Source organism: Nerophis lumbriciformis, linkage group LG36 (genome assembly GCF_033978685.3).
Source record: "Nerophis lumbriciformis linkage group LG36, RoL_Nlum_v2.1, whole genome shotgun sequence".
Lineage (NCBI taxonomy): Eukaryota > Metazoa > Chordata > Actinopteri > Syngnathiformes > Syngnathidae > Nerophis > Nerophis lumbriciformis.
This window is the reverse complement of record NC_084583.2, coordinates 16332862-16351831: the sequence shown is the minus strand read 5'-3', so window position 1 is coordinate 16351831 and position 18970 is coordinate 16332862. Positions and strand designations below refer to the sequence as shown.

General features: G+C 36.1%; 1 protein-coding gene across 1 annotated transcript; it reads right to left on the bottom strand.

Moving 5' to 3' along the window:
* Window positions 1–2645: 2645 nt before the first annotated feature.
* LOC133576710 (signal-transducing adaptor protein 1-like) lies at window positions 2646–18435 on the bottom strand. Its single transcript, XM_061930032.2, has 9 exons — window positions 18261–18435; window positions 18126–18197; window positions 13035–13151; window positions 12911–12967; window positions 9093–9280; window positions 8896–9027; window positions 6248–6317; window positions 5578–5680; window positions 2646–3070 (listed from the first exon to the last, which is right to left on the bottom strand). The coding sequence occupies exons 1-9, from the start codon at window positions 18360–18362 to the stop codon at window positions 2898–2900; spliced, it is 1014 nt and encodes a 337-aa protein (XP_061786016.2). The 5' UTR covers window positions 18363–18435; the 3' UTR covers window positions 2646–2897.
* Between the last annotated feature and the right edge of the window lie 535 nt (window positions 18436–18970).

Below are 18970 nucleotides of genomic sequence, written 5' to 3'. Positions count from 1 at the left end.
TTACGGTTGCAGTGATAAAAAATACGGTTTTTCATTAATTAAAAATTTATTTATTTTTTTAAGTTTTATTCACGAAATCGCGTAACAACAATCACAATCGACACTGCTTCCCGTAACTTCCTATCGAGCCATTCCGAATGCCATGCGCGAGGCTATTTATAGCACCGCTGCCAAGCACGAGGCACCTGTTGCCCATTGTTTCCAAACGAGCGAACGATCATGGAATCAGCCGGAGAAAAATCGCAAACGAGTCTTAAACCGAAAAGAAAACTGCAGTCATTCCGTGAAGAATATTCAAAAGCCTATCCGGGAATAATTATCCGTTCCAAAAAGGGTGAAAACTACGCGAATTGCACCTTGTGCAGACAAGATTTTTCGATCGGACACGGAGGAATTAGCGATGTAAAAGACCACGTTGGGACAAAAAAAACACAAGTCTAATGCCGTTGCTAAATTTGGATTTTAGCCACAAAAAGGTAATGACACCAATGTTATCTATTGGAATTGTTTAGTACTGTTATACTGTTAAAAGTGTTTATACTATTTATGCTTTCAAGTCCAAGTTGAAGAAATCTTGTTAAATGTTGACAGCATAACTACCAAAATACAGAAGTATGTCCTTAATATTTTTGCAGTGCTATTTCTGTTGAAAAGTTAAAATGATTACATTAGAGATGTGATGTGCCACTTTTCAAGTGTCTGATGGCTTAAATTAATTTTCATTAATTTTTCATATTTTGAATTCTTTTGAAAGGCTTACAAAAAAACTACATTTGAATTGTAATTCCATGCTATTTACAGGACTATTCATTTTAATGAAGTTAGCTTACCATGTTTACAGTATGATAATTGTGATAGAAATGTGAATTTTAGGCACAGAATATTTTTTACAATTGAACAAGGCAGTAGATTATACAAGCTTGGACAGAAAGTTAATGACACCAATTTTTTTTTTAATGGAATTGTTTATTACTGTTTTACCATTTGTTTACTGTAAAAAGTGTTTATACTGTTTATACTTTCAATTAACAAATTGAAGTCTTGTGAAAGGTTGACAGGATAACTGGCATTAACTGTCAAAATAATTTCAAACTATTGAAGTTAGCTTACAGAATAAACATGTCAATCAACCCATATGATTTTTGCTGTAATATTTTTGTTTTGAAAAGTCACTGTGACTGATAGAAAAGTGATGGTTTTAGCAACATTTTAACCTGTCTGAATGCAATCAATCATTTTGCGTCGGGGGGCGAAGCCTGAAACCCCCACCAGGACTTTGTCCTGGACCTACCGGGGCCTGCGGCCCCTGGACCCTGGCTACTAGGTTTTTCTGATTTCAAAAGTTGGCAGGTATGCACATACTTAATATACAATACAACCACACCTCATTTACATCATCACACAAAGACAATACATGCTCTTGTTCACATCTGTCATCATTTGTAAAAACAACCATGATTTTAACAGACACACCTCACAATTTACAACAAAAATGCTCTCATGGATAAATATAATACACATTAAATTGACATGTCAAACATAGTGTCCACCTTAGTGACCGTGTGAGCGGCTTTGATTGCTCCATAGCCACTTTTTAACTTCAATTGTGAATGAAGAGTCATCGTTCCATTCCTTTATGGCTTTATATGAAAAGGCTGATTAAATTAAACACGTGGAGTTATGTACTTAACAAAAAAAGGTGAAATAACTGAAAACATGTTTTATATTCTAGTTTCTTCAAAATAGCCACCCTTTGCTCTGATTACTGTTTTGCACACTCTTTGTGTTCTCTCCAAGCACACCTGTGAAGTGAAAAACATTTCAGGTGACTATCTCTTGAAGCTCATGGAGAGAATGCCAAGAGTGTGCAAAGCAGTAATCAGAGCCAAGGGTGGATTTTTTGAAGAAATTAGAATATAAAACATGTTTTCAGTTATTTCACCTTTTTTTTGTTAAGTACATAACTCCACATGAGTTCATTCATAGTTTTGATGTGACAATCTACAATTTAAATATCCATCCATCCATTTTCTACCGCTTGTCCCTTACGGGGTTGCGGGGGGTGCTGGAGCCTATCCCAGCTGCACACGGGCGGAAGGCGGGGTACACCCACGGAGAAGTCGCGATTCACTTCACATTTTTATATTCCTTGTTACACACGTGCAGGAGTTGCATGAATTCTAAGAGAGTGCGTGTCTTTCCAGAACACCGGCTCAAATTTGATAGCAAGTTGCATCGAACAGTGCAAAACCGTTTCTAAGATAGTCATCCTAACCACAGAAAATGAACACCCAAGTATTATTATCACTGGAGGACCAGAGACAAGGGAATGGCAGAGCATGCTACACACAAGAACGACACAAGAAGCTAAAGTTTCCATGTAAAGATACAGATGTGGGTAGTGTTCATGCATTGTATTGTATCAGTGCATAAACAATACTTAAGTCATTAAATCAATATTTTTCTTCTTATTGTTACCAAATAATTTTTTTGTGTTTTTTGTTGTTGTTTCCAAAGTCAGGGAGTAAGTCTTTGGATACAGGAAGGCTTTGAGGCCAAACCCCAAATGATTTAAATGTGAGCCAATAGTTGTTTTTGTTTAATTATTAGACTTAGACAAACACACGTTATTGATCCACAAGGGAAATTGTTCACTAGTCACTTTATTTTGTTAAAAAAAAAAAAATGTAGCATTCAATACCACAAATGTATTACGTTATCTGATTTACAACAATACTAGCAAGTTCTGCATTCAATAAGATCAAATATGTGCTATTGTGTTTACTTCAGTTACTTGCTATCAAACACTTTCACATCTAGTATCTGTTGTCAAAGTATCAAATCGCATCTGAGGCTAAAAATTATTGATCGCTCCAAAACATTTACTGTGCTGTTTCTCATATTCTCTCATTCACACCTTTTTTTTCATTCAATTGGTGTTCTTCAGGAACCACATATTCGTCTTCCCCCGGCCTGGTCCCTGAACACACCATGGGCCCCACTTGAGCTTTGGGTACTCTTTTAGCTGCTCGGGGAGGGATGCTGATGCACTCGGGCGGGGGTGTCATCTCTGTTGAAAACACACACACACACACACACACGCAGTTTGTTAGGATGAATGTGTGTGTGTGTTCTTGTATTTCTACCCTTCTTGAGACATGAAGAAGGAAATTTATTTTGTGAATAAGTGATGACATAAATCATGGTCCCAATAACATTGCATCTAATAGACAATGTCTCATTTGTGGTGACAAATTTTTTTCAAATGTGTCGCTTTTAAAAGTGCTCCCCCTCTGGTCAACATATGAAATAACAAGAGTGTGTAAAAAAATTTGAAGTGCGCCCCCTTTGGCCAAAATAATTTTAAAATAAACAAATAAATATGTATATAGAGACATACTGTAATAACTTGAAGTAAATAATGAAGATTAAAAAAAAAAAAAAAAAGATTAACTAGAAGCAGTCTTTTTCTCACATCCATCCATTTTCTACCGCTTATTCCCTTTGGGGTCGCGGAGGCGCTGGAGCCTATCTCAGCTACAATCGGGCGGAAGGCCGGGTACACCCTGGACAAGTCGCCACCTCATCACAGGGCCAACACAGATAGACAGACGTTACTTTTTAATGCAAAATGGTGACATTTGTCGTATAAAATTCTGACTTGTATCACAATATTGCCAATTATTTTGTTGTTCTTGTAAAATAGTGACATTTCTGGAGTAAAATTATGACTTTTGTCATAATTTTGCCAAGTAAAATTCCGATTATTATTATAAAATTGCCAACATTTTAGGCTTTTGTTGTAAAATTGTGACTGTTATTGGGTAAAATTCCAACTTTTTTCATAATATTGAACAAATGTTCAGTTTTTCTTGTCAAATGTTGACTTGCAATGAGTGAAATTACGACTTTTATTATAATATTTGAGGTAAGCATTTTACGGAGGTCTCGAGAAGGTAACAAATACAAGAATGTGTGTGTGTGTGAGTTTGTTCTTGTATTCCTACCCTTCTTGAGACATGAAGCAGGAAAAGTATCTTCCATATGAGGAGGTGTGAACAAGTGATGACATAAATCATAGTCCCAATAACATTGCATCTAATAGACATTGTCTCATTTTGACATCTATCAAAATGAGGGTGGTCCCAAAAAGGAGGCATTTTTCAAATTGACTGTGTGTCGCTTTTAAAAGTGCCCCCCTCTGGTCAACATATGAAATAAGTGTGTGTGTAAAAATTTTAAGTGCTCCCCCTCTGGCCAACATATGTTATAACAAGTGTGTGTAAGAAATTGAAATGCGCCCCCTTTGGCCAAATATAATTAAAAATAAAAACAATTTAATATATATACAGAGACATACTGTAATAACTTGAAGTAAATATTGAAGATTAAAAACCAATTACAAAGAAAAAATTCAAAAAATAAATAAATGAACTCAAAGCAGTCTTTTTTCTCACAATGTCGACTTTTTTCTTATAAAATTAGGAACAATCTCATATTCTTTCTGTTTCTGTAATGTTGCAATATTTTCCCGTAAAATTATTACTTTATGTAAAATGATGACTTTTTAATGTAAAACGGCGACATTTGTCATATAAAATTCTGACTTCTGTCACAATATTGCCAATTATTTTGTTCTTGTAAAATTATGACTTTTGTCATAATTTTGCCAAGTAAAATTCCAATTATTATTATAATATTGCCAACATTTGAAAGTTTTCTTATAAAATTGTGACTTTTGTCCAGTAAAATTACGACTATTTTCATAAAATTGCCAACATTTAGGCTTTGGTTGTAAAATTGCGACTGTTATTGGGTAAAATTCCAAATTTTCTCACAATATTGCACAAATGTTCAGTTTTTCTTGTCAAATTTTGACTTGCGTTGAGTGAAATTACAACTTTTATTATAATATTAGAGGTAGGCATTTTACAGAGGTCCCGAGAAGGTAACAAATACAATAATGTGTGTGTGTGTGTGTGTGTTCTTGTATTCCTACCCTTCTTGAGACATGAAGAAGGAAAAGTATCTTCCATATGAGGAGGTGTGAACAAGTGATGACATAAATTATGGTCCCAATAACATTATATCTAATAGACAATGTCTCATTTTGACATCTATCAAAAATGAGGGTGGTCCCAAAAAGGAGGCATTTTTCAAATTGACTCTGTCGCTTTTAAAAGTGCTCCCCCTCTGGTCAACATATGAAATAAGTGTGTGTAAAAATTTTAAGTGCTCCCCCTCTGGCCAACATATGTAATAACAAGTGTGTGTAAGAAATTTAAGGGTGTCCCCTTTGACCAAATTTAATTTAAAAAAATAAAAAATTTGTATATAGAGTCATACTGTAATAACTTGAAGTAAATAATGACTATTAAAAAACAATTACAAACAACAAAAAATAAGATTTACTAAAAGCTTACCTTTTTTATATTTGCATAGTTTGTATATATTATTATTATTGTTATAAATACAATTTTTTCTATATCTAGAAAGGGTGGTCCTGAAGAGGTAGGCCTTTTTCGGAGGTCTCAAGAAAGTAAGAAATACAAGAATGTGTGTTAGAGGGCTGCTCACCAATAAAAGTGTTGTAGGTTTCACACGGCGTGTAAGGATGAAGGCGATATTCTGTCTTCTCAAGGAAATATTCCAATACGTCACTCAGGGAAGAGACCGTCACCTCGATGGGAAAGGACGAATAACAGTAACTGTGTCAGATCATCATAATTATTCAGGATCATTTACAATGTTGCACATTTCCATAACTTTGGGGGATTAAAAGTATGTGTAAAATGTTCTCAAAAGTCCCAGCAAATTAAATATATAGATACTCTTCTTTACTTGCACACTAATTAGCAGGAAATTACATAAATGATACAGTATGTATTGTCATTAAAGAACTCTACTGAATGTTGTTAATTTCAGATACATGGTATATATAATTTTTTTAAATGATTGAAAACAATTAATAAAAAATATATGAATATTTATAATATAAATAATAATTATGCAAATAATGTACAAATATAATAAAAAATACCAAACTAAATAAAATGATTATAAAAAGTATGTAAATATAATATAATTCAACATAAATAGTATAAACATTTTATGATGTGAAACATATTACTGTATGATACTACTACTATATGTATGGAGAAAACACATTTTGCCCACATAAAGTAACCTGTAAGTGTTTGTGAACATTTACTTTTAACTGTTTTGAAGTGATTATGTAACAACATACTGATGTTTCCAGTTGAATGATGAATCCTGCTTTAGTGCAGGTCAGCCGGTAGTTCTTCATGACGGGCCCCCTAAAACACAAGTCATTATTGTCATGACTAGATCTTGGGTGTTTGCTTTTCCGGGATGCAACGGAAAGTTGGCTCGGGCGAGACGGGAATGTAAGTACATTTTTTATTTAAAGACTATAAATACAAAAAAAAAGGATCAAACAAAAAGCGCGCACAGAGGCGGAGAATAAACTATGAAACCAAAAGACTATAGCAAAAAAGTACAAATGAAAAGCACGCACAGTGGCGGAGAACAAACTATGAAAAACAAAAAGACTATAAACATGGAACAAAAAACTTACTATGACAAGGGACATGAAGCAGGATCTTAGAGGATGAAGAGTGTACAGAAGCATAAATGTGGAGATGAAGAGTGTACAGAAGCATAAATGTGGAGAGGTCGTCAGGACGAAACAACAGAAAATGAAAAGCTTAAATAACAGACATGATTAACGAAAACAGGTGCGTGACTCAAAACGTGAAACAGGTGCGTGACGTGACAGGTGAAAACTAATGGTTGCTATGGTGACAAACAAGAGTGCACAATGAGTCCAAACGTGGAACAGGTGAAACTAATGGGTAATCATGCAAACAAGACAAGGGAGTGAAAAGCCAGAAACTAAACAAAACATGACTTAAAACAAAACATGATTACACAGACATGACAATTATTATTAATAACAACACACTAACTCAACATATTTTTTAAACCCTTAAATATTCTACTATCAATGTTAGTCGCTTGAAAATGGACAATGTATAAAAAGAAAAGCTGCAGTAAAGTTAATGCATGCAGAGTTTTGATGAAAAAATGAACAGTACGAGGATCATTTATGTGCTTTTACTACTGACCCGTTTTGGAACAATTACGAGTAAATATTTAGTTATCAAACTGTTAAATAACAGAACCATATCAAATTGAACCTTACTTAAAACAATGTAGACGCAAACATTACAGCCGAACAAACATGATGGGCAACACAAAGAGCAACTTCCTGTAAGCAAGCGGGAGTGTCGCTGGCCATGTTCTAGGGAAATCAACATTTCCAAAATACAAACCCCGTTTCCATATGAGTTGGAAAATTGTGTTGGATGTAAATATAAACGGAATACAGTGATTTGCAAATCATTTTCAACCCATATTCAGTTGAATATGCTACAAAGACAACATATTTGATGTTCAAACTGATTAACATTTTTTTTTTTTGCAAATAATCATTAACTTTAGAATTTGATGCCAGCAACACGTGACAAAGAAGTTGGGAAAGGTGGCAATAAATACTGATAAAGTTGAGGAATGCTCATCAAAGACTTATTTGGAACATCCCACAGGTGAACAGGTAAATTGGGAACAGGTGGGTGCCATGATTGGGTATAAAAGTAGATTCCATGAAATGCTCAGTCATTCACAAACAAGGATGGGGCGAGGGTCACCACTTTGTCAACAAATGCGTGAGCAAATTGTTGAACAGTTTAAGAAAAACCTGTCTCAACCAGCTATTGCAAGGAATTTAGGGATTTCACCATCTACGCTCCGTAATATCATCAAAGGGTTCAGAGAATCTGGAGAAATCACTGCACGTAAGCCATGATATTGCGCACCTTCGATCCCTCAGGCGGTACTGCATCGAAAAGCGACATCAGTGTGTAAAGGATATCACCACATGGGCTCAGGAACACTTTAGAAAACCACTGTCAGTAACTACAGTCGGTCGCTACATCTGTAAGTGCAAGTTAAAACTCTACTACGCAAAGCCAAAGCCATTTATCAACAACACCCAGAAACGCCGCCGGCTCTGTGGGCCCGAGCTCATCTAAGATGGACTGATGCAAAGTGGAAAAGTGTTCTGTGGTCTTGACGTGTCCACATTTCAAATTGTTTTTGGAAACTGTTTACGTCGTGTCCTTTGGACTAAAGAGGAATAGAACCATCCGGACTGTTCTAGGCGCAAAGTGTAAAAGGCAGCATGTGTGATGGTTTGGGGGTGTATTAGTGCCCAAGACATGGGTAACTTACACATCTGTGAAGGCACCATTAATGCTGAAAGGTACATACAGCTTTTGGAGCAACATATGTTGCCATCCAAGCAACGTTATCATGGACGCCCCTGCTTATTTCAGCAAGACAATGCCAAGCCACGTGTTACAACAGCGTGGCTTCGTAGTAAAAGAGTGCGGGTACTAGACTGGCCTGCCTGTAGTCCAGACCTGTCTCCCATTGAAAATATGAAGGCTAAAATATGAGAAGGGAGACTGTTGAACAACTTAAGCTGTACATCAAGCAAGAATGGGAAAGAATTCCACTTCAAAAATGTGTCTCCTCAGTTCCCAAACCTTTACTGAGTGTTGTTAAAAGGAAAGGCCATGTAACACACTGGTAAAAAGTCCCTTTTTTGCAATGTGTTGCTGCCATTAAATCCTAAGTTCATGGTTAATTCCAAAAAAATAAGAAAGTTTCTCAGTGTGAACATGAAATATCTAGTCTTTGCAGTCTATTCAATTGAATATAAGTTAAAAAGGATTTGTTGTATTCTCTTTTTATTTACCATTTACACAACGTGACAACTTCACTGCTTTTGGGGTTTCTATATGTGACTACCTGGCTGTGTCTTGTCTCAGCGTGAGGGCGTAGTTGTTGGCCAAGGTGGACGGGCGCAGGATGATGCTTCCATATTCCGCGTTCTGTTCCAACATCTGCTCCGCTTCCTGTCGCGTCACTTTGAAGAAACACCTAGAGGAAGCGGAGGACACGTGTGTTTAAAACATCTGCCATGGCGTTGGTACATTAGTACGTACGGGAGCTGCTCGGGGCTGCTGTGGTGTGGTGGAGGCGGGGATGAGGAGGGTCCTCGGAGGTAGGCGGGTCGAGGCGGTAGTGCAGGGGGTGTGTCTGCCAGGGCCTTCCTCCTCTGCTCCTGAGATAGAGCGTCCTCCAGCAGCATCTTCTGACCAGGCAGCAGCTGCAGCTGGCTGGGGATCTCTTTCTACAGGAAACAACATCCTGCTTAACTCAATTATGTCCTAACTAGATGCTTCCTGGTCTTGCTGCACATGTTCATGATCATTCTTCCATTTATCTCGCAAAACTGTGATTATAACCACGGAGTCACTAACATAGGATAAGATCAAGGATATGAGAAGTATGTCACTTCAGGGCGGGCCGTAATAGGAACAATAAACCTTTTATTTTGGACAACCATTTTTATTTATATAACGTATCTTTCTTGGACACAATGTGTTGCCAGCATGGTTTCAACTAGAGATGTCCGATAGTGGCTTTTCTGCCAATATTCTGATATTGTCCAACTCTTAATTACTGATACCGATATCTACCGATATATACAGTGCTGGAATGAACACATTATTATGCCTAATTTTGTTGTGATGCATTAAACAATGTAACAAGGTTTTCCAAAATAAATCAACTCAAGTTATGGAAAAAAAAAATGCCAACATGGCACTGCCATATTTATTATTGAAGTCACAATGTGCATTATTTTTTGTAACATGCCTCAAAACAGCAGCTTGGAATTTGGGACATGCTCTCCCTGAGACAGCATGAGGTGGTCTGGGTTTGGGTAGCGGGGGGGGGTGTATTGTAGCGTCCTGGAAGAGTTAGTGCTGCAAGGGTTTCTGGGTATTTGTTCTGTTGTGTTTATGTTGTGTTACGGTGCGGATGTTCTCCCGAAATGTGTTTGTCATTCTTGTTTGGTGTGGGTTCACAGTGTGGCGCATATGTGTAACAGTGTTAAAGTTGTTTATACGGCCACCCTCAGTGTGACCTGTATGGCTGTTGACCAAGTATGCCTTGCATTCACTTGTGTGTGTGTGAAAAGCCGTAGATATTATGTGATTGGGCAGTGCCTTTAAGGTTTATTGGCGCTGGGTACTTCTCCCTACGTCCGTGTACACAGCGGCCTTTTAAAAAGTCATACATTTTACTTTTTGAAACAGATACCGATAATTTCCGATATTACATTTTAAAGCATTTATCGGCCAATAGTTCGATATTATCGGACATCACTAGTTTCAACGTTGGTAACGGGATCCATGATTTCAATTGAACTATTAAAAGAAGCTAAAATATGACTTCTTTTATCTTTGTGTAAAATATTGGACACAATGTGTTGTCAAGTTTATGAGATGTGATGCAAGTGTAACATTTTTAAATGTTTTTATTTTTTATAAATGGCTGTGATGATAAATAAGGGATTTCTAATCACTGCTTAGTTGTAATTCTTAATAATATTGATATTGTTGTTGATATTATTCATTTTTGTTTGACTACTTTTGGATTGTTTTGTGTCATGTTTGTGTGTCCTCTCAATTACTCTGTTGGTTGCTATTCTGAATGTTGCTGGGCTGGGTTTTGGAATTGGAATTGTATTATTTTGTTGGACTGATTAATAATATAAAAAAATGGTAGCAAACATGGCGCCCTGGAGTCACGCGAGGGGCTTCCTGTGATTGGATACTCACCGGGACCGTTAGCGGATGGATTTGAGAACACATACAGTTGATAGACAGTTGCGATAGCCAATCAGATCACAAGTTGTTGACAGTAGCCTATCTAGGTAGCCTGATGTTATCGAGACTGTGATTGGATACTCACTTGTCACTCCAAAGTGAGTATCCAATCACAAGTTGCAACTTAGCAGAAAGTGTTGACCCACAAACCAGGAGAACAAAACGTTGATTAGGTGTCAGATATATATTTGCAAGGCCATTTTCAAGAAGGATATTTCAGGAGAAACTACATCTTGTGAGACCATGCTCGCAACTTCCACTGGGATCAAGCGACTACGAGCGGCACCACTGGCTTATACGGCGTCCAAATTGTGAGTTCAAATGTTTTTCATGTTTAATATGTTTTTTGCAATCTTAATTTTGACAGTACCACATAAGATATGTTTTAATTGCTGATGCGGGTTTATTGGCTTTTAAATTGTTTTCTACACTGTTGATGTGTTTCAATGCCCAGTAAATGTGTTCCTGTATAGTATTTCTCCAGCCATGGCCATGTGGTGACATCAGTGATGGTATTTCGAGAGGTCACCATTGATGTGGGACATCACTGAAGGCCGAGGTGGGATTCGCACGACCCGCCACTGCGTAATTGTATGTAGACTAGAGATGCGCGGTTTGCGGGCACAACCGCGGAGTCCGCGGATTATCCGCGGATCGGGCGGATGAAATTAAAAAAAATTAGATTTTATCCGCGGGTCGGGTCGGGTCGGGCGGTTAAAATAAAAAAAAATTAGATTTTAAATAGAATCAGGCGGGTGGCAGTTAATTCAATCCAATTCGGAAATATATATACATAGTTAAATGTTGTTACCCACATACGAAAAACGAGCAGGCACCTGCTGCATATGCCACAACAGAAGAAAAAAAAAAAAAGAGATGGACACTTTTACGGAGTGGAGAAGGGACGCCTCGCCGGGGTCCGGGACCGAGGCCCCTTCCCCCGAGAGGGCCCCACCGGGAGCCGTAGCTTAGGCGATCCGCGAGAAGGGCCCGACGCACGTCCAGGGTCACCACCGCGCCCACCGCACCGACACCCCGCCTCGTCCGCCTTCGCCGCGGCCGGCGTCACGCGCAGCAGGTAAGCAGCTTACCTGCCCGCCACCCCCGTGGCCGGGGGCTCGTAACAGGGGTCACTCCGCGCGCTCCGCCCGCGCAGCTTACCTGCCCGCCACCCCTGTTGCCGGGGGCGCGTAACAGGGGTCACTCCGCGCGCAGTGCGCTCACGAAAGGGGTGGGGCTCACCCTGGTTGATATAGACAGCAGGACGGTGGCCATGGAAGTCGGAACCCGCTAAGGAGTGTGTAACAACCCACCTGCCGAATCAACTAGCCCTGAAAATGGATGGCGCTGGAGCGTCGGGCCCATACCCGGCCGTCGCCGGCAGCGAGACGCGCTTGGAGGTGCGCTCAGCGCGGCTCCCATATGATTGCGCACTGGTGTGCGTCTGGGTCGTGACAGCGTGGCACGCGAATGTCTGTGCTGCATTGGATCAGTTTCCTTTCTTTAACAGGCAAAAGCTTTATAACCTCACTAATGCCTTGCATCGTCTATATTAGATATATAACAACGGGCGGGTGCGGTTCTGATCAAATGTTACATCGGGTGGATGGCGGATGGTTGACGACTTTCTGATGCGGTTGCGGATGAAATAATTGCCTATCCGCGCATCTCTAATGTAGACTACACAACACCAGCACTACCTGTAAAGCGCCACTAGATGACCGTATTGCTCTGCAAACTCCTTCCTGCAGAAGTTGACTTAGATGATAAAGCAATTAAATTGTCTTAATAGCTGCATGACACTTAGGCATTTTAAAAAGTGACTTTATGATGGTCATATGCGTTAAAACGGCTGTTCAAAGTGTGGCCCAATGCTCGTTTCTTTTGTATTGGCCTTTGGCGTTTTGTCAAATTAAAAAGAATTCCTTATTAATGTGATATATTATTTGATATGACACTATTTTGCTTTGTTTTGTTCACATAGCTTAACAGATATTTGGAATCTAGATTACACAAAAAAGTATCAAAGTGGTCCCCCTGAGTTTAGACATGTTTCTGTGTGAAGTGTAAAAAGTGTGTTTGCTCACTTGAACCATGGTCTGGATGTAAACCCTCCACTCCTCTCCTGTGTCAGGGTTGTCCATCTGCACCATCGTCACAAAGTATTAGCATCAGAGCTTTAGTAAGTACAGGAAAAGAGGGAGAAAATACCTTTAAGTGGACCTTCTGTGTGGCCAAAGTGAGGGTGAAGACGGTGGGCGTCTTCCTCTCGTACGGAGACTCTAAGTGCATGGACTTCATCTCCTGCAGGTTTAGCTTCTCCGTGTACTTGCAGGGAAAACATCTCACATCATTTTAATGTGCTGCTTGACAAAACATCACTATATAGCACAGGTGTCAAACTCAAGGCCCGAGGGCCAGATCTGACCCACCACATCCTTTTATGTGGCCCGTGAAAGTCTAGAAACAACATTTTGTCTGTCTTACTAAGTCTATTTGTTCTTTCAATTTGGACAGAAATAAATACATGTATTTGAAATCTTTAAATTAATGCAACAAATGTTATATATAACATCATATAATCCAAACATTTTTGTTAAAAAATAAAGATAAATACTTAAATATTCGCTTGACTTCTGATTTCAAAATGACACATCAAATTGTACGCTGTAAAAAAACAAAACAACCGGCAGCTAAATCGCCAGAATTTTTCCTTAAAAAAAGGTGGTACCGTTTTTCCAATTTAAGTGTTATGCCGTAAAAAAAACCAGCAAATTTTAAGGTTAAAATTCTGGCAACTGACATGCCAGTTTATTTTCTTTTTTAATTGCAAAATACAGTTTACATTAGAAAACAGAATAATCTAATGCATAGGCAATTGTGAAATAATATAAGACAAATTGTTGTACATTTATATTCCAGAAATGGGGCACATAATAATATAAAAATGTTATGTTATTTTATTAACACTTTTCTACTAAAACTTTAAATATTTTTTCTGAAAGAATATTAGAAAATCATATTAGATTTTTTTCTTACATTTTATTTTCTTGGCCCTGGAAAAAAATGTGTGTTAATAAAATCCTTTTTTTTTTATTTTTTTTTTACTAAAGGCAAATAATTATTTCCATTTTGACAGGAAAAAAATGCGTATCTTCTAAACGTTATTATCTAATCATGCCAAATATGACATTATTATACAGTGTATTACAAAAAAATGTTAGTAAAGATAACATTAGTTTGTAGATGAACACATCTAATAATGGAGTGCATATGTAATATTATGAGGTGATTACTGCTACACATTTATATCAATGCTGTCAAATTATATTTATTTTTTAAAATTGTATCGTTTTTCCATTTCAAGTGTTATGCTGTAAAAAACACCGCTAATTTTAAGGTTAAAATTCTGGCAACTGACATGCCAGTTTTTTGTTTTTTTTACTGTAAAATGTTTTTTGTTTTTTTTACAGTTTACATTAGAAAACAGAATAATCTAATGCATAGGCAATTGTGAAATAATATAAGACAAATTGTTATACATTTATATTCCAGAAATTGGGCACATAACAATATACAAATTTTATGTTATTTTATTACCGGTAACACTTTTCTACTAAAACTTTAAATATTTTTTCTGAGAGAATATTAAAAAATTATATTACATGTTTTTTTACATTTTCTTTTCATGGCCCTGGAAAAAATGTGTGTTAACAAAATACTTCTTTTTTTTTTTTTAATTTTTTTTACTAAAGGCAAATAATTATTTCCATTTTGACAGGAAAAAATGCATATTTTCTAAACGTTATTATCTAATCATGCCAAATATGACATTATTATATAGTGTATTGCAAAAAAATGTTAGTAAAAATAACATTAGTTTGTAGATGAACACATCTAATGATGGCGTGCATATGTAATAATAGGTGATTACTGCTACACATTTATATCAATGCTGTCAAATGATATATATATATATATTTTTTAATTGTATCAATTTTCCATTTTAAGTGTTATGCTGTAAAAAAAACACCGCAAATTTTAGGATTAAAATTCTGGCAACTGACATGCCAGTTTATTTATTTTTTTTTACTGTAAAATGTGTATTTTTTTACAGTTTACATTAGAAAACAGAATAATCTAATGCATAGGCAATTGTGAAATAATATAAGACAAATTGTTATACATTTATATTCCATAAATGGGGCACATAATAATATAAAAATGTAATGTTATTTAACACTTTTCTACTGAAACTTGAAATACTTTTTCTGAATTAATATTAGAGAATCATAATATTCTATTTTTTAACATTTACTTTTCATATCTTTTTCAGATAATTTACTAACATTTTTTAACGTTACATTTTTTGGTAGTAGCTTGCGTTTTCTTCCTGATCGTGGCAGTGACAAAACTGTGCCATGCACTTTATACTTACGAACATTTGTCTGCACAGTGGCTCTTGGGACCTTAAGCTGCTTTGAAATGGCTCCAAGTGACTTTCCTGACTTGTTCAAGTCAATGACTCATTTCCTCAGATCTGTGCTGAGTTCCTTTTGACTTTCCCATTGTCGCGTTTGTAACCGAGTCTAATGACTGCATCACATGAGCCCTATTTGAATGGGCTCAGAGAAGTCAACAGGTGTCGTCAATCATAATCACTCACGTGAAGTGAATCGCTCCCAGTCTGTGGAACACTCTCCCTGACCACCTGGGGGTACCACAGACTGCGGATGCTTTTAAAAAAGGCTTAAAAACCCTGCTTTAAAAAAAAAAGAAAGAAAAAAAGACTTTTGTTAGATATATGTGTGCTAGTTGTAGCTATTAGGCTGTTCTAGTTTTTATTTTATTTTACTATTTATTTTACTCGTTGGGGGCAGCTATTTGTGGTTCTAGTGTTGTTGTTTTCTAAATGCTCTGTAGCACTTTGAGGTAGTTTGTTCAATGTAAAGTGCTTTTACAAATACAATCTATTATTATTATTATTTTGAAGTTAAAAGGCCATGCCATGAAGATAATTTGATTTGATTGTAACTTTTCTACCTCACCAAAATTGATAATGTATGTATGTTACTGTATGGGTTAGGGTTAGGGTTATTTAATATACATTAAATGTAAAATTGTAAATATTTACAGTAATGGACTTTTTTTTTTTAATTAAAAAAAAATGTATCCAAAAAAAAAATCTAAAATATTTTTCAAACTTAACAAGATATTTTTTATATAATGATGGCATATCTTCATCATTTTTCAGTCATGAATACATTTGAACATTGACTGGTTACAAAGTAACACACAGCTGGCTTAATGTTTATCAGAGCAGAGGAGACTCAGAGTCTGTTCGAGAAAAGCTGTTAGGTTACCATGGTAACTGAGCCGGAGTTTGTCTTACCTCCCTTTCATCTCAGGCTTGACCTACTCGGAGGTTTCACTCGACCCGCTTCCTGTTGTCGGTTTAAAGCAGCAGTGTCAAACTTGTTTTCATTGAGGGCAACATCGCAGTCATGGCTGCCTTCAGAGGGCCACTTTTTTTTAAATGATGCTATTACCTGTGATTAATTAAAATTCTAATTGATGCAATTTAAAAAAAATAAGTATCATTTGACAGCATTGATATAAATGTGTAGCAGTAATCACCTCATATTATTAAATATGCACTCTATTATTAGATGTGTTCATGTACAAACTAATGTTATCTTTACTAACATTTTTTTGTATTACACTATATAATGATGTCATATTTGGCATGATTAGATAATAAGGTTTAGAAGATACGCATTTTTTCCTGTCAAAATGGAAATAATTATTTGCCTTTAGTAAAAAAATAAATAAAATAAAAAAGTATTTTATTAACACACATTTTTCCCAGGGCCACATACAATGATATGAAAAGAAAATGTAAAAAAATATAATATCATAATTTTTCTAATATTCATTCAGAAAAAAATATTTAAAGTTTCAGTAGAAAAGTGTTAATAAAATAACATTACATTTTTATAATATTATGTGCTTAATTTCTGGAATATAATTGTATAACAATTTGTCTTATATTATTTCACAATTGCCTATGCATTACATTATTCTGTTTTCTAATGTAAACTGTAAAAAAAAAAATACATATTTTACAGTAAAAAAAACAAAAAAAACTGGCATGTCAGTTGCCAGAATTTTTTAACCTTAAAATTTACTGTGTTTTTTACAGCATAACACTTAAAATAGAAAAACGGTAACCACGGTTTTTTTTTTACGGAAAAATTCTGGCGACTGAGCTGCCGGTTGTTGTTTTTTTTACAGCGTACAATTTGATGGGTCATTTTGAAATCAGAAGTCAAGCGGATTGAGAAGAAAAGTGTTGCTCAATTTGATCTCCTTGAAGATTCTTGCTGTAAAATAATGTAGGAAAAAAAATGTAATAAAACGTAATGATATAACAAAAATTTTACGTTAAAAAATTTTAGTAAATTATCTGAAAAAGATATGAAAAGCCAAATGTTAAAAAATAGAATATTATGATTCTCTAATATTCAGAAAAAGTATTTAAAGTTTCAGTAGAAAAGTGTTAATAAAATAACATTACATTTTTATATTATTATGTGCCCCATGTCTGGAATATAAATGTATAACAATTTGTCTTATATTTTTTCACAATTGCCTATGCATTACATTATGTTTTCTAATGTAAACTGTAAAAAAAAAAAACATATTTTACAGTAAAAAAAAAACCTGGCATGTCAGTTGCCAGAATTTTGACCTTAAAATTTGAGGTGTTTTTTACAGCATAATACTTCAAATGGAAAAATGGTACCACATGTTTTTTTACGGAAATATTCTGGCGACTGAGCTGCTGGTTGTTGTTTTTTTACAGCGTACAATTTGATGGGTCATTTTGAAATCAGAAGTCAAGCGGATTGAGGAGAAAAGTGTTGCTCAATTTGATCACCAAATGATAATATAAATACATTTAATAAAGTCAAATACAAATAAGGCAACAAGAGAAGTATCCTACACTTCTCTTTTGTAAAGTCAATCTGAACAGCCGATATGGGCATCTACCCTCTACATCAAAAATATGATTTGCCTGAGAAGCTGGACAGAACAAAAAAAAAAGTTTAAAATACATGCAGTTCATGTTGTTACTAGGCTTTCACGGGCCACATAAAAGGATACGGCGGGCCTTGAGTTTGACACCTGTGCTTTAAAGGATATTTCAGGTGAAAGAGGTGAAAGGTCAAGGTTGGTTAAGGATGTTTTTGTTGAAATGACAATAGTGGCTGAATAGCAAAGGTTGAAGAATGGTCTTACTGTGTCCTGCGTTTCATCTTTGTACAGAAACAGAGCGTCCCCGCGCAGTTCTGCGTAGAACTTCTTGTAGTCCTGCAAACGATAGACACGGTTGGAACATCTCACCTGGACTAGAGTCTCCTCCTGCAGACTCACCGTCTCACTGCACAGTTTCTTCAGCAGGGGTCCTGAGTAGTAGAGCGGCAGAGCCGTGATGGTAGCCCGCCTCATGTGGACCACCCTGGCCGGCACAGACATGCTCCCAGGTACTCCTTCTTTCTTTTGTTTTTTACTGGTGCTTGTTTCCTGGTGCTGGTCCTGAAAATAGCCATGGACTCACCGGTGGGAGGGAGAGAATGAGGAAACACTTTAGTGATGTATAAATAAGGAAGTAGACTCCCATGGCAAGTCTTATTAATCAGTCATTATTGTTTGCTTTAAGGTTGATATGTGACGCATTTTAATATCAACTGCGTTGGAAACTAGAGTTATTAACACTAACTGCAATACAGAACATAAACCACCTACATTTCTCACTCTTTTAACTTTTTTTTTTATACAAAAAAAACTATAATCATTTAAAAAATACTTTTCAAAGAGTATTTGCTTATTATTTTAGTGATTTATATGTATTTCTTCTTTTTACTATTATTATTATTTTATTTGTCAAACCCTAATATGGGTGTAGGTCATTGTTAGTAAAAAAAAAAAAAAAAAGTGCTTTTTTTTTGTGTGTCTGAGATAGAACAAAAAGTTACACTTGAGGTCCTCACGACAAAAAAAGCCTTTCCAAAAAACTGCTGTAAAAAATTTAATATTAATATTTTTGCCCCAAGTTTTTTTGTTTTTTTACCATGAAATGTACC